The 25,864-nt window shown below is 41.7% G+C and overlaps 1 protein-coding gene across 3 annotated transcripts; it reads left to right on the top strand.

Moving 5' to 3' along the window:
* The first annotated feature begins 503 nt into the window (after positions 1-503).
* On the top strand, positions 504-25,724 carry SNUPN (snurportin 1). Of its 3 annotated transcripts, none has more exons than XM_011382118.2 (9): positions 504-1,880; positions 4,045-4,207; positions 6,263-6,410; positions 10,479-10,583; positions 10,825-10,921; positions 12,282-12,379; positions 15,089-15,166; positions 16,733-16,813; positions 18,209-25,724. In XM_011382118.2, the coding sequence occupies exons 2-9, from the start codon at positions 4,050-4,052 to the stop codon at positions 18,530-18,532; spliced, it is 1,089 nt and encodes a 362-aa protein (XP_011380420.1). In that variant the 5' UTR covers positions 504-1,880; positions 4,045-4,049; the 3' UTR covers positions 18,533-25,724. The 3 variants fall into 3 exon arrangements, with proteins under 3 accessions (XP_011380420.1, XP_011380423.1, XP_011380422.1); XM_011382121.2 differs by lacking the exon at positions 504-1,880 and adding an exon at positions 1,929-2,271; XM_011382120.2 differs by lacking the exon at positions 504-1,880 and adding an exon at positions 1,930-2,184.
* The last annotated feature ends 140 nt before the right edge of the window (positions 25,725-25,864 follow it).

The following is a 25,864-nucleotide window of genomic DNA, read 5'->3' as shown; positions in this document are numbered from 1 at the left end:
TTGGGGAACCACTGGTTCAGGCAGAGCAGCCTCTTATGGAAACTTAAGTGGCTTTAAATAAGCCTCTGGGCCAAGTGCTATTTAGTTTTTTTTTTTTTATAAGTATTCTTTACTTTTTTTTCCCCTTACTCTTTAATTCCCCCCCTCCCCCACTCCCACCCCTGACCTATGGATGTTGCTGTTTCCCCTGAAGAACTGTATCTCTAAAGGTGGGGCATCTCCTCTCACAGGCTCACAGGGAGCACCTGAGCCTGGAGCACCCTGGGCCTGGAGCACCCGGGGCCTGGTCCGTGGCTTCACCTGGGGCATGAACTCAGGATCTTCTGCATGTAAAGTGGACATGCTAACCACTACACTATGGAGCCACCCTCTATTTAGTTTTTTACTTTAGTGATATGGGAAGTTATTTGGCTGAGTATGAATAAAGGACTGGAGTATTTTTCCTGGACCTCAGTGTATGAATTTGGGGGTGGGGGGAGGGCTCTTTGTCAATCTCAGTCTGTTTTCTTCTAATGTGTAGGGCCTTTGTTCTTTTCTGTGCAGTTCTCACCGCTAGATGTGACCTCCATGGCCATGGATAGAGAACAATAGTTCTGGGATACAAAATACTTAATATCTGGGTGTCAAAGTTCCTTAGTGATGTCAGGCCTTGGGTTTTTGTCAGTCTCATAAATCAGGCAAACATGAGCTTTTACTTATGGATGCACCAAATAAACAACCTAGTACACAGCGTTGCTCAGTGTGACCATTGAAAGAGAGCTCACCTACATAAATTCTGAGGTCCAAAAAATTGGTCTTCCAGGGCCCCAAGCACCCTTTATCTACTGTTTCAGTCTGATCTCTTGTTCTTTTTAGTCTAAATGGTTTCATGTACTATACATAAAATATGCAACAAGTCCACATATTGGTATTCTTTGGACTCAGAATGTGCCCAACTTTGTATATTTTGTTTCTGTAGTATAGTACAATCCAATTTATGACTCGAACATTTGGCAAATTCAAATATTTGGCTCAAAAGTTGTATGATTTGGCTAAGTTTAACTTGTCTGAGCTTCAGTCTACTTCCTGGTGTTACTTGCAGATTAAATGAAATAATGCATGTGAGGCAGTGTCTGCCTAAATGTAAGCATTCGAGAAATGGCTATTATTTTTATTTTGCATCTCATCAGTCCTCCCCTGCGGAGGCTGCAGTGTAGTGTGATTAGCTCTTCTGCATCTGGGCTGCTTCCCCTACTCCTTGTGGAAATTCAATCATTTCTTCACCAGCATCTACTGCTTTGTGCTGGACGCTGTCTACTTAAGTAGGAATCAGCCGTTCCTGCCTTTGCCAAGCCCACCAAGTAGGAAAGAGAACCTCCAAATAGAGCAAACAGGTGTAATCAGGTACGATTCCGATATTGCACGGGCGAAAGGAGAGGGATCGTCTAATTGTCTGAGACTTGGGGGTGTGAGGGGTGCGGGGTAGTCAGGGAACCGGCACCGACCGTCGAAATCACCGGCAAAGAAGACGGGCGGGCTGTTGGCGATACCCTACTCTCTGGGTGGGCCTGAGGGGGCGACAGGACCCAGGGCCTCGAGGACCTTGAACGCCGGGACGAGATCGGGGCTCCCTCTATCGGTACCAGGAGCCCCGAGGAGCTTGTGCCCAAGAGCGAGGGCGCGGCCAGGCCAAGTCACCTTACAGGAGAAGTTCCGGGCCCACGGGAAAAGCGCCAGCCGTTGGGGGCGGTAGTAACGTCCAGCAGAAACCACACCGCGGAAGGATTTCCGGCACTCGCGGCGGGTGGAGGAGCAGGAAACTGGACACGCAAGAAACTGGACGCAGGGCTCGTGGGTCCCGTGGCGGCGGCGGCGGCGCATGGAATTGTAACCTAGCCCAGGTGAGTCCTGGGTTCGAGCCTGGGCCCTACCGGTTTCAACTGCTCTTCGGCGCCCGCCTGTGACTCCCCGTGGACGGCTCGGCAACCCCGGCCTCCCGAGACGTCCTCCAGAGGGGCCTAGCCAGGCAGGGGCCTCCCCCTGAGCGTGCTTCCGCTCCTATGGTCCACGCGGTCGGGCCTGGTTCCCTCAGGGACTTTTTTCTGGGAGGGGCGAATCCTGCAATGCCTAAATGTTCCCATCTCTAGAGAAAGGCAGTGCAGGGCCGTGGCGGGGAGAATGGCCACTTGGAGCAGATAGAAGCTGGTGAGAGACGCCGAGGAGGCTTCGATACCGGGCTGGGGCCTAGGAGTTTGTGCTTGGGAGAGGCAGGGGACGCGCAGGAGGTTGGAGGTAGGGCAGGGGTCTGGGCCTGTTGGAAATTTGGGAGTAGGGGCCAGATGCGGGTTCAGGATGAGACACTCGTGCTAAGGTGAGAACCTTTGGAGGCTGCATCACTGAGGAATAGGTTGAAAGAGTAGGAGCCAGCCAAGAACAGCCATAAGGGAAGGTCCAGGGAGCCCGCCCCCCACTCCCAAGTATCCAGGGCTGCCCACACCGAGATAAAGCATGATAAGGCCTAAAAAATAAATGTATTTCAGTTTTGGTCATTGGTAAGCCAAAGACAATGAATTTTTAAAAAGTCTTATGGAAGTGTTCAGAATTAGACAAAGGTACAGAATAATACAGAAAATAATCTACCATTATGGATCTCAAGTACTCGTCACCTAGCCTCAACCACAAATGGCCATCCTCTGGTGCATTACATATGTTAAGACATGCTTCGATCCATACTGTTAACTGTAAAAAAAAAAAAAAAAGTTCCTATCATGTTTAATGGGTACAGAGGTTCAGTTTTGCAAGATGAAAAGAGTTCTGGAAATTGATTGTTCAACAATGTGGATGTACTTAACACTAAACTGTATACTAAAAAATATTTAAGATGGTAAATTTTACGTCAGTTTTTAACCACAGGTTTTGAGAAAGGGGTCTGTTCAATTTAAAAAATCTAATGCTGCAAATTTAAAAAATCTTACTTCAAGGTGCAAAGTAACTTGCCATGTAGAGGCCCATAGAGTTGTATTTTTAACTATAGAGGCTCTGGAATGAACCTGTTGGTTTTGGTTCTCAGAGCAGTGGGACCTGGCTCCAGGTGGAGTTTAAGCACTTCAGTGCCCTCTTTTTTACACTAGAACTAAAGGGTTAGGCCAGTCCAGCTGTGTGTCAAATTTCTCTCAAATGTTCCTGTTTTCTTACAGTCTTTAGGCACACCTTTAACTCTTGGGTAAGCTCCTGTGCCATCTCAAAACTTCATTAACAGGAGAGTGAATGAAGTGTAAATTCACCTCTTCTCTCCATTCCCATTCTTTGGGGCTTACCTGGATAGTCTCTGTCTTCCAAATATATCGCATGTCAGGTCCTTCTTTTTCCTGGAGTACCTGGTATTAACTGGTAGCCTTCCACATTGAAGCTATATTCTAGCTATCATTTTCCAAGTGAGCCCTACATACATAGTCCTGAAGCCTTCCTTCTGCCCACCCCAAAGGAAACAAACTATCAAACAAAGTAACTGCCAGGTTTGGGTTTTAGCTTCTCTTTTATTCCTCCAGAGGCACCAGAACCCGGATTTCTTATGGAGTTAAATTTTCTTAATATGAGTAGGCAGTTATTAAAAACTTAAACAACCAAATGGATAAAATTTGCATAAGAAAGTTACATTAGTTATTGAATAATGGTTTTTCAGAACTATCCAGGAAAAAAAAATTAGATACTTGATCACATCACTGGTTATCCATGCTGGTAAGAAGGAATTAATGACAGGACCCCTGGTGATGGATGACAAAGAGCCAAAAGTTAGATTTAATCACAAGGTGAATTTGCTTAGTGATTAATATTTATATCTATACACTCAGAGCTATTGAAATGATCATTGTTGAAATATCTTCGGGAAATAACGTAATTGCTCATCTGTAACTCATTTACCCTTTATCTTCGGTTTTTCCCATGGAAACAAAGTTGTGATTTGGGATTGAGGTATTTTAGGAAAGTAGCTATAATGTTATAACTGCCTTTACACAGGAAATAATATGAAATGAATGAACCATTTTCTTATATTTTCCTTTGTAGGGAAGATGGAAGAGCTGAGTCAAGCCCTGGCTAGTAGATTTTCTGTGTCTCAAGATCTGAATAGCACAGCTGCCCCACACCCCCGCCTGTCCCAGTACAAGTCCAAGTACAGTTCCTTGGAACAGAGTGAGCGGCGCCGCCAGTTATTGGAACTGCAGAAATCGTAAGGGATACTTTAACTCTTGGCTTCTTTCTCCAGGCTGGGTACTGTGAACTGTTCAGGAGGCTCCAGACTTGCCTCTACAGAACCTCTTTCAAAGTAGACCCTTTGTAGGTTGACGTTGGGAGGGGTAAATCCTGGCAGAGATATAAATCCTTTACACCCAGAACTTAGGAAAAGATGAAGAAGTAAGGAGAGACTAAAGTTTAAAAGTAAAAGTTCAGTTATTTGGTTAAATTTTTCTTTTTTTCCTAGCAGCAGTACTGAGCTTTGCAGTTTAGGGACTTGTGAAGGCACACCCAGACTTCCACGCCTTACATTCCCTGTGTGGCTTCTCCTGCACTCTGAATCCTGGCATTGGTGTGGTCTTCCTGTCTGACTGCAGCCCAGATGTTTCTGTGGAGCCACTGGGAGTTCCAGACAAATAATTCCACAGAGAACCTGAGGAAATGTCTTCCATACACATAGTTCTCAGTGCCAAGATGGCACGCAGGGAAAGAGAGCAGGATAGGAGTGTTTGAGGCTAGGTTGCTCTGAAGGCAGGGCCTGCCCTTTTATTCTCAGTGCAACATGAGCCTCTTCTGGGTAATAAAGTAAGAAATTGAAAATTAGGAGGAACTATTAACAGCTACACAGTTTCTATACTGCCTCCATTTTGCCCAGTGTTGCATCACTGGATGTTTTTCGCAGAAATGATTTCCTGTGGCCTCTGGGTTGCTGGCAGTTTACATTCTCACATCACCCCTACACTCCATTTTTAAAAAATTATAATTTATATGTTTTGAATTTTGAACTGAGAATACATGCAATAAATGTATTACTTATTTCAAAACAGTTGGTAAAAGTCTCCCTCCCAATACTGTTCCCTAGCCATCCAGTTCCTCTTCCATATTATTAGTTTCTTGTGTATCCTTCCAAAGACATTCTGTGCATATATGAGCAAGTTGTGATTGCATATGTATATAACTTTTTTTTAACAGAAGTAGCAGTGTAAAATATACTATTCTGCACATTTATTTAACAGTTTTGGGTGTTTGTTGTTGTTGTTATTGTTGTTGTTTTTGCAGAGATTTTGTATCAGTTCATAAAGTGCCAGGTATCCCATTGAATGGATAGTTCACGATGTAATCTAACCAGTCCCCTACTGATGGGTATATGGGTAGTTTCCTTCTCTTGCGCTTACAAACAATGTCTAGGAAATAACCACAAATATGTATCCTTTTGCACATGTGCAAGTACACCAGCTCTCCTTTATTCTTGAAATAAAAGACCATTGTGCTTGCATATATTCTCCCTGGTGTGCATCTTCATGTGAATGTGCATGAACACATGGGTGTGTTTAAGAAGAAACCAGCTAAGTTGGTCTCACTGCCTTAGTAGTTGATCTTTTGGCCTTAGCATTGAGGAAACGAAGCCTAGGGGATTGTGTAATATCTACAAGTCGCTTTGGAACAGTTAGGTTCCAAAAGGTTCTTTTTCTTCTTTCTCAATTTCCCAAACTTTCTATAATATGTAGTTTTTAAAAAGAGGAAGATAATGATAAAAGGAAACAAAAGATATTTAATTATAAGTTACATGGTCTTTTTTGAAAGTTCAACAGGAGCTGAAGAAAGGCCTGGCTGTTACTCAGAAAACTGTATAAAGTGGAAAGCCCCAGACGCTGTCCTTGTTTTAAAATTCTCACTTCATCTCAATGATTCTCCTTTTCAATCCCTGGGGGACTTTGGATTAGATGTCTACCAAGCAGAGAAATGTCAGCTCTCACTTGGGATAGAGCTGGGAGTCTGGGGTAGGGTGAGTGGGAGTAGGGTCAGCCTTTCCAGCTAGCAAACCTTGAAAATTCCTTTAAAGGAAGGCTGAGTGTGTTCAGAGTGGATTTCTGATTTAGGATCCGTGAGGAGGAGGTTACTAGTTTAGCCTTACAAAGGAAATTCTGTCATCTCTTACTCCCATCAGAATCTCCAAGTTGCTCCTGAATTCGGAGCCTTTGAATTAATTAAATCTGTCACATTTTAGGGTGTGACAGATTTAATTAATTTATGCCTTTTCTTTCTCCAGCAAGCGGCTGGATTATGTGAATCATGCCAGAAGACTGGCTGAAGATGACTGGACAGGGATGGAGAGTGAGGAAGAAGAAGATAAGAAAGATGATGAAGAAATGGATATTGACACTGGCAAGAAGTTACCAAAACGCTATGCTAATCAAGTGAGTATTCCAGAAATTAGGCACAGCTAGTTCTACTCCCTTTACTATGCAGTCAAACCCCACTGAAATAAATGTTTCCAAAAAAGAGGAGGAATAAGCAGGAAAAAGGAATGGGAATTGCAAAGAAAATGCTGTTTGGAAAGTTTATGGATGGAGAGAAGAGATGGCTTACAGTGCCATGTGCTAACTGGGGATCACTGATGGAGACTGAATAGTGGGAACCATTACCCCAGGCTATAACCAAAGGCTGCCAGCTTGCTGCAGAAAGTCCCTGAGCTACTGATATACAAACGGACTCCATGCACTTGTCACTTTTTTAGTAGTCATTGCATAGCTGTTCTGGATCGGGCCTGCCTAACCTAGCACTGCCCCTATCCCACCTCCCAGATTGGTAGTCTTTCCCAAGCAGTGGGCTAAGATGTCAGTCTTGGATCTTTTACATGGTGGAAGATGGGAAGTACAACTGCTCTTGAATATAAGGAAATCTGCCCAGCGCCCCCCAAGCCAGCCATTTGGCCCACATGGGGCTGAGGCCATAAAACAACAGATTACTGTGACAAACTTGACTAAGTGCCCCGTTGGAGGGCACAGAGAGGAACCAATATGGCTTGTGGCTTGTGGAGACTGTCCAGTACTCTAGGCAGTCCAGGTATTCCATTAGGCAGAGTATGCATCTTAGTGGGGGCAGGGGTGTACCCTGCCATTGTATACTTTTGTAACCCAAGTATCTTGTCATCTCAGAATCTTCTCTCACCTTTAGAGTACTCCCATTTTCTCTGCCCCCAAATACAGCACAGATAACATCCTTCATGACAGTATAATTCGGTTCTGTTCAGCAAGTGTTGTTGAAGTCCCTTCTCTGGGTTAAGCTAAGTTGCACTGTGGGGAAGATAGACGGGGCCAGATAGGGGCCCTGTGCTCCTAGAATAAGTGTAGATTATGGTTTTTGCCATAAAAAAGTGAGATTAACTTCCAAAAGAGAAGGAAGCAGGGTTGTGAAATCAAGAAAAGTAAATTAAAAAATGAGGAGACTTTGAAGCATGGGTAGGTCATTGACAAGCATGTGCAGGGCATTCCAGGCTGCAGGAATAGGCTAAGCAGGAACCCAGAAATGGGAGACAAGTATATGGTGTGCTGAGAAGCAGTGTACAAGCCAGTGAGGACAGAGCAGCATAGGGTTGGGGAAAGGAATACAGTGGAAATATGTGTAGGAGTTTAGACTGTTTTAAATTGTGGAGAACCACCACTGAGAATTTTTGAGCCAAGGATGGAGTTGAGACTTCATCTGATGACACATCCGTGTGTAAAAGGGCCTGGAAGAGAGAGACCGTGGCAGGGAGCTTAGGTTTGCTAAAAAACAATCTGATGATAGGTGGTAAAGGAGGGAAGGAAATAAGGTCATGAGCATGAGAAATGTCTCCAGGTAGAATGGACAGAATTTAGCAATAGATTGGATAGAAGAGGCACTGTGAGAAGTTGTTAAGGGTTTAAGCTCTGAGGTCACAGAGACCTGACCTCAAAGCCAGGCTCTTAATTGACCTTAAGCAAGTTACTTAATCACTCTGTCTCAGGTTTCTTATCTATAAAATGGGGGATAGTAATAATAACCTATCTCATAGGATTGTTAGATTAAATGAGATAGAGTATACCTTAAACACTTAGTCCAGAGCCCATAATAAATGCCCCAGAAGTATTAACTGCTACTACAATTTTTTTAAACAGCCATGATGAGATATAATTCGTATACCATACAATTCACATGTTTACAGTGTACGATTCACTGTTTTTTTAGTATTTTTATAGGGTTATGCAATCATCACCACTATCTAATTCCAGACCATTTTCATCCTCCCCCAAATAAACCACGTGCCCATTAAGCAATCTCTATTTCTCCTTTCCCCCACCCGCTAGCGATCACTAATGTCTCTATGGATTTACCTATTCTGGACATGTCATATAAATAGAATCATATAGGATATATCCTTTTGTGTCTGGCTTCTTTCACTCAGCATAAAGTTTTTAAAGTTCACCTGTGTTGTAACATGTTCATTTTTATTGACAAATAATATTCTATTGTATAGATAGACCAGATTTTGTTTATCCATTCATCAGTTGATGGCCATTTGAGTTGTTTCTACTTTTTAACTATTAGGAATAAAGCTGCTATGAACATTTACTTACAAGTTTTTTTTATGGTCATATGTTTTCATTTCTCTTGGCTATATATACCTGGGAGTGGAATTACTAGGTCGTATGAAAACTTTATATTTAACCTTTTGAAGACTGCCAGATTGTTTTCCGAAGTGACCAAACCATTCTTACCAGCAATATATGAGAATTCCAGTTTTTCCACATATTTGTCAATACTCTTTATTATCTGTCTTTTTAAGAGTAGCCATCCTAGTAGGTGTGAAGTGGTGTTTCATGGTTTTGATAGGCATCTTCCTAATAACTAATGATATTGAGCATCTTTTCATGTGCTTGTTAGCCATTTGTATATCTTCTTTGAAGAAATATATTCAAATCCTTTGCTCATTTTTTAATTGCATTATTTGTGTATCTTTTATTATTGAGTTCTAAGACATCTTTATGTATTCTGGACACGAGTCCCTTATCAGATACATGATGTGCAAATATTTTTTTCCTATGCTGTGTGTTGTCTTTTCACTTTCTCGATGGTATTGTTGGCAGCACAAAAGCTTTAAATTTTGTGTAATCTAATTTTTGTTTTGTCACTTGTGCTTTTAGTGTTGTATTACAACTTTTCTTTAAGGGATTGTTGATTATGCCTTGGGTTTAAGATTCAGTAGCAGAGTAAGTGGTTATACAATTAATAGGGCTACAGATGGGGAAGGGTGAATGTTTCAGAGATGGGAAGTACTTGGGCAATAGAAGGCAGTGAATTTTGTTTTGGATATACTGAGTTTAAGGTACAGAGAGGATAAGCAGAGAAAGAGATACCAGGTGGCCAGCTGGATAGATAAGTCTGAAGGAAAGGAAAGAAGTCTCCCATTCTACCTGGAGAGGTAAAAGAAGGTGAATTGGGAGGCATCCTCTTAGAAGTGACAAGTGAAGCTACTGAGATAGATGAGATCCACCCCCACAGGGACATGTTTTTGGGGAGTGTATGGAGGAATGTTTGAAGAAAAAAACAATAGCACTGCCACAGGGACAAGGGAACATGTGTCAAAGAGGAGGATGTGACGGGCAGCATCACATGGGGAGTGGAAGGGGGAGGAAAGGGAGAGGTGAGAGAAGAGAGACTTGGCAGCAAGGAGGTCACCATTGACCTTTAGCAGGGCTGTGGGGTAGCAAATTTGGATTGAAGGTGTCAGTGGGAGGGAAGGCAACATCAAGAAATATGAAGTAGTTTTTTAAAAAAAGGATTGAGTGGAATAGCTTAACAGAAATGCAGAGTGATAAAAGGTTTTCATTTTTGTTTTGTTTTTGAAGATTAGGGGTTGAGTATTTTGTGGGCTAAGGGGAAGGAGAGATGACACATTCAGTGGGAGGGATTAATTGATCGGTGAGTGATGAGTGGAAGAATTAACCTTTTCAAATTAATTTCACCACAGCTCCCTACCTTTTTTTTTTTTTTAAAGACAGATTTCCTAACCCCCTTTTAGTACAGTGTTTCTGTCACCAGTTTGGGAAATGATGATCTAATTTAAGAGCATCTCCAGGTCAGGGACCTTATTCCTCTCTGAGGTTTAGACCCTGGAACATTATAGTTATGATAGTAGTAGGTAGGTGGACAAAGTAAGGAAAGGGAAGGGTCCTATTACCTAGATACAGGTGGTGAGGTAATAAGAATGGGTACAGATGCAGGTAATGAAGGTGAGTAGAAAAGTTGAAGTTCGCAGTGAATGGCCTCCATCCCGTCAATTGAACAGGAGACAAGTTGACTGCTAAGAGCAAGTAAGGTGGAGGTACCACTATCGGTCTTCTCTACCCTCATTCTTTTACTTGTATTTTCATTATAGATAATAGGCTGTGAATTCTTTGTCATTGTAAAGAGTGGAACAGAACATCCCTGTTGATTTTTAACACCATATTTTGTGTTTCCAGTTGATGCTCTCTGAATGGTTAATTGATGTCCCTTCAGATTTGGGGCAGGAATGGATTGTAGTCGTGTGTCCTGTTGGAAAAAGAGCGCTTATCGTGGCCTCTAGGGTGAGTAGCTGCCTCCTCTCCCTACGCCAGCATGCCTGGTCTGTGGCAGGAGGGATTCTGTGCACTTCACATTCTTTGTCTGCCATAGCAGCTGTGCCTGGCATGGGGACTGAAATGCTTTTCTGCAGAAAGGATTTGTTGAGAACCATCTTTGGGCTGATGACACCCCTGCAGAACGTGGAAGCATTGGGGTGAGGAGACCTTGATGCCTAATGAGAATGGTACCTTTCTTTCCTCACAGGGTTCTACTAGTGCCTACACCAAGAGTGGTTACTGCGTCAACAGGTTTTCTTCTCTTCTGCCAGGAGGCAACAGGCGAAACACAACAACAGCAAAAGGTGCCTACATAAAATTGTCTGAGTTTTCTAATCAGTAAAAGACAGTGTAAGTTGTTTAGTTAGTTGTTTTAAAGATCCACTTTGAAAGCATGCCTTTGAAACTGCTTAAAAACCATCCTGCCCTCTAGACTCAGGCTGTCTCTTTCAAGGTCAGGCCTCTTCATTTGCAAAATAGACTCAACTTGGTGAGGTCTGCTGAGCAACAAATCCCTGAATTAGTCAACATGTCTTTCCCATGGATTGCCATTACAAGGTGACAGCTGCAATTTGTTGGGGAAAGGTCTTTTGGAATGCTGAGTGTAATGTTCAGTAAGCTGTTGCTTGGGCTTTGCTGCCAAATTCCCTTTCCTCTTTTATCACTGTCCTAACCTTAGCTTTTCCCTCCTAACTTGGCCTAGCTGAGGAGACTAAGATCATGGAGGTTAAATAACTTGCCCATGGTCATTCAGCGAGGAAGTGGCAGAGCTGGGCTGAACTCTGCTCTTGTGTCTGTCTGCTTGGGCTCTCTTGGTGTTCCTTGTGTCCTTGGTACTGAGGCCAGACTTCTCTGTTGGCTTTTAGAGCCTCTTACATGTGGGCTTTGGCTACCCATCCTTGTATCTTTTCCCTACTCTCCATATCCTTCTATGTTTCCTCTACTCTCCTTAGCTCTGTTCAGCTGGCTTGCCTTCTTGCTCCTCACATGTACCCAGTTCATTATACCTCTGGGCCTTTGCTCATGTCACTTCAGTACTCTGGCTTGAAATGCCCTCCCGCCTGCCCTCTGCCCTGTTGTTCTAATCCTCTGATCCCAGAAGACTCTCTTTGTATCACATCTCTTCCATGAAGCATTTCCTGCTGCTCCAATCCTTTTTTTTTTTTTTTCTGGAATTCCTGTTGCTCTTAGTTTGTGCTATACAGTTCAGCTTTTTGTTCTTTCCTTTGTGATAATTATCTCCTTAACTGGAGTGTAACTTTTTTAAAGGCAGGGACTACTTATAGTTAATATTCCCACAGAACACAGTGTCCATGATAGGGGCTCAAAATGTAGTTGTAAACTAAAGTGGAAGATTACTTGTTTTCAATCCTGAGCTTCTTTAAGGAGAATAAATATCCCAGTTTATCTAAAAGATCTGAATTCCCACTGGCTTAAGGGTTGCCTTGATCCCTCTTGTGCTGTCCTACCTCAGGTCACCCTTCAGCTGCATCTCGAAGAACTCTCTCCCCACTGAACCTTTTTTCCTTAGTGCTGGTGCTTGCTGAAAGCACTGAGCATTATTGGACTCAGTTCCCAAGCTCTAAGATGGAGCTCCCTGGATTGTGGTGGAGGGGACCCTGATTGGAGGGGAACCAAGTACCGACTTTCTGCATTGTGTCCCAGACTACACCATTCTGGACTGCATTTACAGTGAGGTGAAGCAGACTTACTACGTTCTGGATGTGATGTGCTGGCGGGGACACCCTTTCTATGACTGCCAGGTAAGTATTGATACACCCCTTGTGTCTTCTGTTTTCTCTCCTCCCGGGAAAGTGGCTCAGCATGTGGGTTTGGTACGTGACCAACTTCTTGGTGTGTACAGGATGTGGTATATCAAGAACATTATCTAATGTTCCTTGCATCTGTGTGTGTTTAAGTTAGCTTCGTTTTTAAAAAAGAAGTAGGAGGAACTAAAGGAAGTAATAGCAAATTCTTGAGGGGAGGAAAGAGAGAAACAGAACAGAGGGGTAGGCTTAGACTTTGTAGAAACTGCAGCCACCCCCTCCTCTCTCCAGAGTGTGGGAGGATTGCTGGCAGGGAAGATTGTGGGTGAAGGGGATGCCACCTTGTGCAAGGAAGAGAAGGTGGAATGTAAGGCATCATCAAATAGACTCCTGCTACCTCCACTCCTTCACCAACCACATCCTGACTCTGAAGATGGTAGGGCTTCCTTGGTATGACACAAAGCCTCACATCTCTGAGGGGCTAGCTCTAGAAGGAGATTTTCCAAGTGAGGAGAGGCCCCAGTATTCTCTCCTCAAATTTCACCTTTCTCTAATATTTTTCTCAGATTGGTGAATCTCGTAAGTGACAGTAGCAGTTATCAGAGTGAAGCGGGTCTGTTCCCAACAGTCCCCCATCATCGTCCCAGTTTTATATTGGTGATTTTTTTGTGCTCCCTGTCAATTAGTTTATCACAGTGGTTCTCAGTGTTGTTAGAAATGAAAATTCTCATATCTACTGAATCAAACTATGGGGGTTTCTTATGTTTTAATAAGCCTCCAGGTGATCCTCATACAGGTTCAAGTGTGAGAATCATGAGTTATCAGTATAGGCGGCTGCTTTTCATAGCCATTACCCAAAGCTAGGTTTCCAAATAATGCTAGGTGGTGGTACTTCAGAATTCTAACATGCATCTCATTCTAACAATAATAGCCAAGACTTGCATTGCTAACCACTTTGTGAGCATGATCTCATTGAATGCCTTACAACAACTCTATGAGCTAAGTAATGTTATTACCTCTCATATAGATATGGATGCTGAGAGCCACAGATGTTAAATACCTTGTCCAAGTGCAGAGCCAAACTTAGAAATCAGAACTCATAAATTCATTCCATCAAATATGTGGTGACAGAAAGAAAGCTAAGTATGGGTGGTGAACATACAATGCAATATATATATGCCTGACTGTTGAATTGTACACCTGAAACTTACTGGATTTCATTAACCAATGCCACCATAATAAAAAAATAAACTAAAAAAAATTAAAAAGAAAAATGGAAAAAAAAATTCATTCCAGAACATATTTTTCTTTAATTCTATTGAAGGATATTTCCTAATACACATTTATAACCCATGAATTTGGCAACTAAAATCCCCTATGTATTTATAATATAAAGAAAAAACTTTTTTTAAATGTTTATATCAGTTTTCCTAATTATCGAATTTTGGAAGCAAACAAGATATCTTTGCTTAGATGAATGAATAATTCAAGAATTGATATCAAAATTATAAAAGTGTATTCTTCTCTCCAAAAGGAAAATATTTAAACAATGTTAATGGAAATAACAATGTGATAGAGCTGAAGTTCAATTCAAAAATAAATCATAGTCCGAATTTTCAGTGTTAATAAAAATGAAAGTATTAAACACATGGAATAATACAGATCAATGCAATAAAATGAATAAGATAATAAAAACAAAATTGATAAGACATTAATGTAATAGAAAAAAAACTAACCCAAATAAATTAATATATAAGATAATTCTTTTTAATATTCAATGAAATTTATGAAGTTCTATTTAACCCAATAAGGAAAAAAGGAGAAAGCACAAATACATAAAATAAGAATTGTTATGATGACTCGCCACAAGGAAAAACCTAATACATACAGTTTGCAAAAATAACTTTAAACAATTTCGTGCCTTTTTCCACTGCTTTTCTCAACTGTATGCAAATAAAATACATGTGAAATAAAAATGTAATAGAAATATTTTATTTATCAAAACCGACTCAGATAATCCAGACACACTGACATACATAGGGGAAAAAATTAAGAGAGCTATAAAAGAATTTTTCTTTTTCCAGTTATAAAGACTGTGTGTATGTGTTTTTTTTTTTTTTAATTTCCAAAAGCAAAATCATGTAAGGAAAGAAAAGGCTCTAAATAACTACAGAAGGGTAATCAGTGATTCAGAGAATAAAGTAGTTTATGAGAAGTTATAATCATATAGTAGTTTCTAATCCTCAGTATTAAAACAAAGGTCAAACTATTGTGCTTTGGAGTTGGAAAGTCCTGAGTCCCACAGTATTTCTGTGTGCACCTGGGCAAGTGACGTAATCTCTCTGAGCCTCAAGAGTCCTTACCTGTAATGGCGATAATGATAATACAACTCTCACAGGGTGATTGAAGATTAATAAGATTATGTGTGTAAAGTCTTTAGCATGGAGCCTGATATATAATAGGCCTTTAGTGATAAATGTTGGCTCAACTGCTATTTGTAATCCTACTGGATTTTAAGAAAAAAATCTTCATAGACTTATAAACATCTTCCTAACCACATGGCAGAGTTTTAAGGAAAATGAGGATAATGATAGAAGAGCTTAGGTCTTTATAATCACGTGGCTATTTAGAATGGGGTGTTTTTTGCTTATATTATAGTTCGAGATAAGCCGTATTTCATCTTTCTTTTTCCCTTCTCTGTGGCAGACTGATTTCCGATTCTATTGGATGCATTCAAAGTTACCAGAAGAAGAAGGACTGGGAGAGAATACCAAGCTCAATCCTGTAAGGCCTGGGGTTAGGATCACAGAGTTCTTTATGGGGATTGGTTTGAATTGGTCTATTATCTAAATTTAATTATGAATGAAATTATCTTTTTTTGAGGCAGCATAGCATAATGGGAAGAGTATAGGTTTAACAGTCATCCAGATCTGCTTCTGGTTTTGGCTTTAACAATTATTAGGTTAAGTTAATAATGTCACTTGGCTTTAATTTCTTCATCTTTATAATATGATTAATAACACCTACTTTATAGAGTTGTTCTAAGAACCAAATGATATAAATATGCACGTCTTTCTAGCATAGTACTTAAGGTAGGCACGCAATAAATAGTGATTGCTATAAAATGCTAGTAACTGCTTTTATTAAAAAGTATTTAGAATTCCAGTATAGTGGTTCTCAAACTGTAGCATGTATCAGCAGCACCTGGAGGGCTAGTAAAACATACACTCCTGGGCCTCATCCCTAGAGTTTCTGATTCAGTAGGCCTAAGGTGAAGCCTGAGAATTTATTTCTAACAAGTTCCCCAGTGTTGATGATACTGCTGGTCATGAACCACATTTTGATAACCTCTGCTCTTACATCTGAGCTGAGAGTGACCTCATTTAGTCAATTCCCTCATTTTAGAGATGAGAATATAGGCTCAGAGAGAGGACTGTCTTCCTCAAGGTCCCCGGATGATAGCTCAAAAGTCTCTTTGCTATCTGCTCAATGATTAAATATGTGACCTCAATGATTAAATATGTGACAGCTATTTTCAGAGCGTTTTATTTTCAGAGTGTTAAGCCCTGCATATTGGCATTTGCTTGGATTGCTTACAACATTTTAAAGGCAATTGGATAACAGTTACAGGACAATAAATAGGGTCATTACTTCCAGTGATGTTATCAATAAGGTCCTGGAAAAACATGGATTGAGGAAGGAGAACAAGGGTGCTGTTCTCTCTGATATTACTGTTCTAAGTACTCTACGTGTAGTATCTCATTGAATCTACACAACAACCCTATGAAGTAGATACTTTTATTATCCCTTTTTACACCTGGGAAAAGTGGAGGCATATAGAGATTAAGTGATTGGCAGAGTTGGGAGTCAAACCCAGGCAATCTGGCTTTAGAATTTGTAGTCCTAATCTCTTTGTTATACTGCTTCAGTCTAAAAATCCTTGTTGCTCTGAAAGGGTCTTCACTAGTCCTTCATTAGGGGCAACTGTCAGAGGGCTGGGAGGATAAGATACAGTCCCTAAACCTAGCACAAGATGATGGTTCTCAGCCCTGAATGCACGTTAAAGTCAACTAGAGAGCTTAAAGAAGTGCCTAAGCCTTTCCCCAGACCAATTCAGTCAGAATCTCAGGTAGGGCCAAGGCACCATTAATTTTTAAGCGTTCCCCAAATGAGTCTCATATATAAAGCAAGGTCGAGAACCACTGACCTAGTAATTCAGTGGGTAGGTGGAGGGGAGGATGTTGGGAAGGAAGAGACTGAAAACTGTTTTTCTTGATATAGCTTTGCAATTGCTGGAACCAATATTATTTGTAATATGTACTAATTCTTTGTTCTAAATTTATATTTTAGTTTAAATTTGTGGGGCTAAAGAATTTTCCTTGTACCCCTGAGAGCCTGTGTAAGGTGCTGTCTATGGATTTCCCTTTCGAGGTAACAAAACCATTATCATTACTGCTCTGATATGATTGCAGGACATAGGGAAACGTGGTTACGTAGAGTCTTAAGATATCCTCTGACTGTACTGTGTCAAAACATCAGAATAAGGGCTGAAAGCTGATTCCTGGGACGGATGTGCTCACTGCCCTTCAGAGCCTCAGCTCTACCCTACTAGATAAGTCAGAATGCCAGAGCTAGAAGGGCCCTGAAAGGACAACGCATCTGGTGAGGCTTTTATTCCTAGGTCCTTCTTTGTGTGCCACTTCCTGTTACAAACCTGAGAATGAGGCCCTTTGTTTGACTTCTGTGACTGACAGTGTGAACTCCTAATCTTTCCTTCCTCCGAAGAGCAAATGGTCCCTGAGGATGGTAGTGCTTGCTGAGCAGTGGCATGGGGCAAGGTGACCAACTTTTCCTAGTTTGCCTGGACTTTCTCGATCTTATTGCTGAAAGTCTCACATCCCCAGAAGCTCCTCAGTGTTGGGAGAGTCTTTTGTCATCTTTAGAACCTGTGGTTACCTTCTCCAGGCTAAATAAGCAAACTCCCCTTTGCCTATCACACCCTTTAAAATCCTGGCTAGTTACCCACAAGTCTTTGTGTAAACTGGATATAATTTTGCCAGAAGGATAATAGCTTCCCACTTGAGGAAATGACGAAGGCTGAGTTGTGTTCATTTCCAGGAGTAAATTAAGAAGGTGGTAAGACACCATCTTTATAGCTCTTACGCCCCAGTGACAGTAAATGCCTTTTAGAGATGAGTCACTGACTCACAGGAAAAGAAAATCCGGGACTGTAGGAGGTCTTCCCATTGAGAAAAACTAAGTTTCCCAGAACATAGCTTGCAAACCATTTAGGGGGAGGGTTAGGCAGCCAATTGTGTCTTGGAGAGCAGGACTTCTTGACAGCCTGTTTCTCTGTGCTCAGCAGTCCAGCATCTCAAAGGGCTCTTCCAATTCCCCTGCTTTGTCCCCTGTGTGGAGCACATACCCTACTGTGAGACCTCTGGGTAGTGGAATTGCATGGGATTTGGAGAGAGAAGATCTAGGTTCAAGTTGAATTTCTGCTTCACTATGTGTTTCTAAAGAGGCCCGCAGAACTCTGATTGGTCTGATCTCTCAAATCCTTATGGTGGGTAAGAAAGTGAAATAGTGGGTAGGAAAGCACTCTGTAAACAAGAAAGTGTTATTTATGTTTTTATTTTCTAGAATTTAGTTTTCAAGGCCATTTCTTCATTTAGAGAAATTGCATGTATGAAAAACAACTTTTTTTCCTCTGGCAGTGACCCAAAAAAAGGAGTTGGACCGCAAGAGCTACCCCTATGTATGTAGGTTCTCCTGGAAACACGTGGCCCCAGAAGTCATTTTGATCCCTGGTATCCCCTCTTATAGGTAGATGGACTTCTCTTCTATCACAAGCAGACCCACTATAGTCCTGGAAGCACTCCTCTGGTGGGCTGGCTGCGCCCATACATGGTGTCAGATGTTCTTGGTATGGCTGTGCCAGCTGGTCCACTGACCACCAAGCCAGAATATGCTGGACACCAGCTCCAGCAGATTATTGAGCACAAGAGGAACCAGAAGGAGAGCGTGAAGGAGAAACTCACACACAGTGTCTCTGACAACGGACACTATGAGCTGGAGCACCTGTCTACCCCCAAGCCAAAGAGCCCTCCCCACAGCCCGGACCACCCTGGGAGCCTCATGGAGAACTAAAGAAGGCAGCCTCCTTTGAGAGTCACAGAGTGGTGCCTGGTTCCAGAAGGAAGGTTGGGAAGGAGGACGGTAACAACAACAGGTGTCTTATTTTAGAGTGGACTTACCAAAGCTACTCTAGCTGGAAACAGCTTATCTCCTATCTGAAATGCTGGCTCAAACATTTAGGGGAAGTTCCTAAATTAGGTGGTCTTCAGATGTGAGCAGCAACTCATAAAAAGTGTATTGTAGATTCACAATGTAAATATATGTAATTCTTAAGAAAGAACTTGTGATTCTTAAACTTAAGACAGTTATGAATCTCCCCCAGCTACACGCCCCCTCCCCCAGGCTACCTAAACCATGACTGTTCAAGTCTTGTCCCATTTCGCTCTGTTTTTGGCACTTAAGCATTCTGCTGAGTTTCCAGTTGCTGCTGTTGCTAACGTCATTTTCTAAAAGGTCTTACCAGGAACTGCAGTTCTTAGTATTTGAATATGTTCCCTCTTCTGAGAAAACAAGTGTGATTTTCTTTGGTTTAGACACTGCCAGAGATGAAATGGGTGCATTCACTGCTTCAACAAATGTTTGAGTGCCTTCAACAAACAAAGATAAGCCCAGTGGTAGGCCCCTGTGATGTAGAGTGGGTTATGGAGATGGACAGGACTAGGTCCTTGCCCTTGAGGAGCTCATGATCTGGTGAGAAAATAAGTCTACCAGCATATAGGGTGTGTCAAGATGGTGAGATTATTGCTTTAGTGCCAAAAGGCACATAGAACCTTGGGGAGTAGGAAGAGCAGAGGGAGGTTTCACAGAGAAGGTCAGAGCTGGGCCAAGGCTCAGAGGAGGGACAGAAATGTGCTCTGCAGACGAGGAGCGGAGAAGTTTCTCACAAAGGCAGGAGGGTACGCAGTCTCACCCCTCCAGAGCAGGGCAGGACTTGTTCTGGGACCTCAAGTCAGTTCAGCATGGCTCAATGTAGGACTGGAGGGTTCTGGAAGAGGAAGCTGAAGAGAGAGATGGGCTAGATTGTGTTATGCAGAGGTTTTGGATTTTGTGTCAATATGCAGGGGAGCCACAAAAGACCTTTGAGCAGGCAAGATCCATTCAGATTTGTGAACTAGAGCTCTTTGGCAACTGTGGGAATGGAAAGAAGATGGTGTCTACTCTGTTCATGAAATGTGTGGCATTTCCCATGGCTGCAATCTGCTTCTCATATTGCTTTCCACCTTTCTAGGACTTCTTTTTTTTTGGACAGAAAGACTTCACTATTCCACTCCAGTAGCACTAGTGTCCTTTGGACAAAATGTCAGAGGGATCCAGGTTAGATGTGTGACATGCAGTTGTTCCTTTGTGTTGATTAATTCTGGGAACAAATCTGGGCCGGAGTTGTTAAGCGCAGCCTGATTACACAAAATCAGCATACCATAGTGGATCTAGCCTCAGTGTTGAGAGCTGCTCAAGCTGACACTGTAAAATCGGAGAAGCACCCTCCCCCCACACCTAACGAGGTTCCTGCTGGCTGCAGATTTCAGCATGGCTACATCAATAAACTCTTTCCTGAATTCCAATAAGGTCAGTTCCGCAGTAGGAACATTGTGTTCCTCTTGCCAAGAAGCATGCTGTTGGTTGCCTAGATGTTTCATCTCTAATGACCTTCCGAATGCTCTAGTCTGTACTCAGCAGCCAACTGCATCATTTCAAGAACAGTGCATGCTAGTATCAGTGAGACTTGGCTGGGTTCTGTTCAGAAATAATCGGGTCTGGAAGGACTCCTTCCCCAAAGGACACTCAGGACAGATGCATGAGTCAAAGAACATATTAGCCAAACATCACCACGCATAACTTGGTATCGTTGAATGGTAGCTGGATGGATGTACCTCAGAGGAGTTCCCCTTATATTTTTAACTGAGGAGCCAGTATTATCAATTACTGAACATAATGTATCTCCTAGTCATACTTTGTGAAATGCCACCTATTTCAAAGATGGTTTGCTATTGGTTGCTGTGATTGTATATTAGTTTTCTGGCAGCTATCCTTCTGAACAATTTCCAGTTTCTTTTTTGTGGAATTATCTCTTCCCCATGCAATATGGTCTGGTGGGACTATAATTTGGAAGAACTGCCCTCCCTTAGCCAAGCATCAGACTCATGACTCAAGATGGGCCAATCACATACTCTTCATTAAGAATTTGTGTCTCAAGCAGAGGAACAAAGGGAGTGAATCAGTAGAAATTTGTATATTTTGTCCACAGAGGGGCAGGGGTTGTTTCTTCTTGCTATAAAACCTGTGAACATCCAGTAAATCCCATCTTGTTTAAAGTAGTTAAAGCTGATTTCTGGGCTTGCAACTAAAAAATCCTGATACCATTGCCCAGTGTAGCCTACCCTGCTTGCTTTGACTGGAGGACTAGCTTGGCATGAGTTAGCAAGAGACTACTAGTTGAGATCACCTGTTTCATGTCAAGTGCCACTGGAACCCATGCACCTAGAAAAGACTAGGTAAGATAAATAGTCTTGGCTATTTTAATGTTAGCTCAGAAAAGCCATGCCAGGTTCTAATGACTGCACGGAAGAATTGGTGTCAAACAAATCCACTTTGGCAATGATTTATTCTCCACTATTTCTGTACTAGCTCACTTCTCACTCATGTCTCAACCCACTGAAATCTGACTTGTGTTGTTACTACATCAAGTCCTCTCATCAAGGGACCAGTGGTCTCCTGTTTTCCAAATCCAAGGGATATTTTCCAGGTTTTCTTACCTGACTTCACCTGCTGTGTATATATGCTGTTGCCCTCTATAATCTCCAGCCCTGTACATATAGCTACTTATCGGTGACCTCCCAGTCACCTCAAATTTAGCATGTCCAAAATTGAACTCATTATCTTTACCCTTCAGTCATGTTCTTTCTGAGATCCTTGTCCATGTTAATAGCATTTAGTCACCCAAGCTTGGAACCTAGGAATCATTCTGATGATTCCTGTCCATTTCTTACCTTTAACAGCTAGTGAATCACCATGTCCTTTAAATCCCACCTCTCTCTCCTCCATTTCCTCTACAAACCAATGCATTAATTCAAGCCTTCATCTTTTCTCTCCTGGAGTACTGCCAGAGTCTCTTATTTTCATTGTCACCAGTCTTTTCCCACCCCTGCTCCCTCTAATCTATCCCTGCCACAACAACTGGCAGAATGATCCTTACTAAAAATGCAAATCTAATCCTTTACTTCAGGGACTTCCCATTGCCTACAAGGCACATGTGGAGCTTCTTAGCTTGCCATGCAAGTTTCCTCATGACCTGGCCTTAGTGTATCTGTCTAGCCTTATAAATTACCTTGACTCCTTTGCTGCCTCCCCTCCAGTGATGCTGCTTTATCGAAACACATGTGTTTCATACTCCCCTCCCTCACACATAATGCCATGCCGCCTTGCTCTGATTGCATTCACCTGGTGAATATACCTATTCATCTTTGAAAAACTCCATTCAACAGATACCTATTTGAACCTTTACCTCTGCAGGTAGAATTAGTCATTCTCATCTTTGTGCCCTCCCAATCCCACTACATAACTGTCAACCAAAGTTGAGGATCATCTGCAAGACCACTCTAATTCTGACACAATTGCAAGTTAGAGATAGCCCCCAAGACGACTCTTAGGTTTCATAATTCACCAGAAAGATTCATAGGACTCACTGAAGACTGTTATACTCATGGTTACAGTTTATCACAGTGAAAGGAAACATTAAAGTCAAGAAGGGAAGAAATGCATGGGGCAGAGTCCAGGAAAGTTCCAAATGGGGATCTTTCAGTTGTCTTTTCCTAGTGGAGTCATGGAGAGCATTAAATTTTCTTGGTAACCATGTGTGACAATACTCACAAAGTATTGCCAACAAGGGACTCTCACTTGAGCCTTGGTGTCCCAAGTTTTTATGGGGGCCTGGTCATGTAGACCTGCTTAGCCGACCGCAGTTTCCAGCCCCTCCGGAGGTCTAGCTGATAATGTGATTCAAAGTCCCCTTCCCCTCAGTCACATTACTGGACTTCTAGTGTGGCCAGAGACCCCCAGGTAAACAGACATTTCTATTAGGCAGGACATTCCAAGGACTTCGAGGTTACTTCGCAGAAGCCAAAGGCAAAGACCAACCTCTCTTTGGGCAAGGTTAAATTCTTTACTACACACTTCTTCTGTTAGATTGTAAGCTCCTTAAGGTCAGAGATCTGGTCTTATTTTTAGATCTCCAGTGCCTGGCATAACGCCTGGCACTTGTATCAATAAATGTTGGTTAAGTAAATGTAATGATGAGCTGGAATGAGAAGGCAGTGTGGAGGAGAGTCCCTCCCCGCTCCACTGCTGAGGAGTGACCCTAGAGAGAAAAGGCTGGCGGCTAACAGGTGATTGGATATACTGCAGACTTATAATAACAAGAACTATATTTAGTTTTATAGATATACTTGAAAGTATGGCCTAAAAAGTTCTTACTATGTATATTGGAGGAGGGAAAGAAAGAATCTTCCTAGCTACAGACTTCCTTTCTAATAAGGAGGTGAGCAAAAACCCCACAATCTATTTTTTTAAGCAAGTGTGTCTTTTATGCCTTCTGATACATAGGGAAGGAAAAGTAGACAGTACCAACCCGTCTTGGGATTCCGTGATTATACCTGATCATTACATCAAAGAAGAACCAAATTAAGTTTTAAAGTTTCTCTAAGTGCTGAGAGATTTGGTTTGGGGCCTTGATTTTGATTATGACTCACCTCCCCAGAGGGTCTCCCATCCAATGATAAGGCAGAGGGAGGTGGAGAGGACCTGGGAGAACTGGGAGGCTGGCAGTAGTGAAGGTGAATTAAGAATGGCCTCAGGCTGCAAATATCTGAGTGAAAGGACAAAGTCCCCTAATGTGGGATTTGTGGGATTGTTTCTCACATCCATTCCAAATGAGGAGGGTTCTTTAGAAAAGCTGAATTTTTATTTGTTTTGAGGAGGCAGAAAAGTGGCCAGAGCAGCCTGGGAAACTGGGAGGTATGCCTCACTATTGAGCCTAGCCCAGAGACATTCTCCCCATCTTAAAGGACAGTGTGGGACCAGAAGAGGCAAATTTCGAAATGTAGAGATCTCTTCTGTCTAGGACTTGAAACAGACCATTAGCATCTGTAGCAAACTTCCTTCCTCCCAGTGGACTAGCAGTCCTTCAGGCCTTCAGCCTCTCCCTCTGTTTTTGCCCTTCAGATATTCTCTGCAATCAGACTGAGGAAATAAAAGATGGAACTCAAATCTGTCAGTTCTGCTTCTCATTGGCAATTTTAACAAAAGTTTTTATAAGAGAGGAAGTTGAAACTGGCTGCAATAAGGTTCTATTTGTGGCCTTAATTTATCCATTTTGCTCTGGCTTCCCCATTAACACACATAAGTCAAAGTGAGTAAAAGCAGTGCAGTGTAATTCCATTGCTACCTCTCTCGTATTAAATGTTTCTCACAAGCAACTAAGTATCCAAGGTAATCAGAGCTGTTTGGTATTTGGCAAGAATTAGACCTTGTCCACTAGAAAAAGACATACCTATTGTTTCAGCAAACATTGAGCACCACCTACTATGTGCTGTACATTGTGCTAGGTTCTGAAGAGACAGAGTAATGAATAAGACATTGTCTCTCCCCTCAAGGAGTTCATGGGCTAGTGGGAGAAACTAACAAGGAAGTAAATAATTATAATTCAGTGTTGGGTAAACTCTAAACAAGTATCAAATATAAAAGTAACATTGTATAGTGATTGATTAACCTGTGATCTAGGAGTGGTTAAGTGTTAGTTGAGAAAATTGTGTGAGGAAAGAGGCAGATCATATTTTAATAAAAACAAAAACAGGATAGCAGTGGTAAGGACCAGTCCCTATAGTAATGTTCCAAATGTAATCTACATAGTATAAGATTTTTCACCTTCCTTACAGAGGTCACCTTTAGCTATCTTAGTTATTATAAACGTGGCCTATGAGTAAACAAGAAAAAATTTTCACCCTAGACATTGGTTAGCAGTATGATCTATTTACTCTGTATCTGTTTGTTTTTTCGAAAAATGGCAACAAGAACTTTTTTGGATCTCTTACCTCTAAAGCATGTCTATAGCACAACACATGTGTCTTTCGTAGGCAGCAGATATTTTGAGTAATGTTTTGAGAGAAGCTTTGGATTTTAGAAGTAAAGTCGTTTTCGGGGAAAGGTTATAAAATTCCAGTCACAGCTTTGAAAGTATCTTTGTTCTTAGACGAGAACAGATATAAACAGGGCAGGAGAAAATGGTAAGATAGAGGCCTCAGAGTTAAGATGACTGTCTTCATTGATTTAGTTATTCAACATACATTTATGAAGGGACTGCCTACCAGATACTAGTCTCTAGTCACTAAGGGTCCAGGATCTAACAAGACAAATGTGGTTCCTGCTTTCCTGGAGCTTACAGTCTCAGAGAGCAGGCAGATACTAGGCTAATGAACAAGTACATGATTGCAAATTTTGATTAGCTCTCTGATAAAAAATAAGAGGGTGCTCTGAGGGAATCTAACTCAGTTTAGGAAGTAGCCACAGAAGATTTTGCTAAGGATGTGACTTTTGAGCTGCAACCTTGAGGATGAGTCACATTTGTCTGTTGAGCAAGGTGGGAGGAGGGGAGGATAAGGTTTCTAGACAGAGACCTGAAACCTATGCTTTAAAAGCAAAAAACAAAAATACAAGCTATAACAGCCCTCCCCCTAAGGTTCCCTCTTTATAATTTATTTTCCACTTTCAGATTTCAGTTCATGTTAAATTTATTGAGGTAATGATTAACAACATGAATTTCAGGTGTACAAATTTATATTACATCTGTATACTCTATTGTGTGCTGACCACCTGAAGTCTAGTCTCCTTCTGTCACCTCGTATATGATCCCGTTTGCCCTCTTCCTCTTTCCCCCACCCTGATGTTAACTTAATAAACATGTTTTTGTCACCTACATTCTCCCAACCCTACCCTAGCTTTCCTTCAGAGGCCCTGCAGCCAAGCATTTAAAAGTGCAAAGAGGCTATGTCAGTACATATGTATCTACTTTATATATATATATTTTTTTTTGTAAAATGAGGATCATAATTTCAGCTATCTCATACTATGATGGCGAGATTAGGTGAATGAAAGTTATTTAGAACAGTGGCATGTAAGGACACAATAAATGTGAACTTACTATTTCGGTGGATGTGTGTACTATAATTTATTTACTGCGTTTCCTGTTGATGGGCAATTATGTTTCCATTCTTTTGCTATTACAAACCATTTTGCATCTCTAAGATTTGATTGAGCAGGATGACAATACCATATTCGATTTCCTTGGTTTGA

This window comes from Pteropus vampyrus, unplaced genomic scaffold (genome assembly GCF_000151845.1).
Source record: "Pteropus vampyrus isolate Shadow unplaced genomic scaffold, Pvam_2.0 Scaffold462, whole genome shotgun sequence".
Lineage (NCBI taxonomy): Eukaryota > Metazoa > Chordata > Mammalia > Chiroptera > Pteropodidae > Pteropus > Pteropus vampyrus.
Note: the sequence above shows the minus strand (reverse complement) of the source record. Positions and strands in the feature narration are given on the sequence as shown.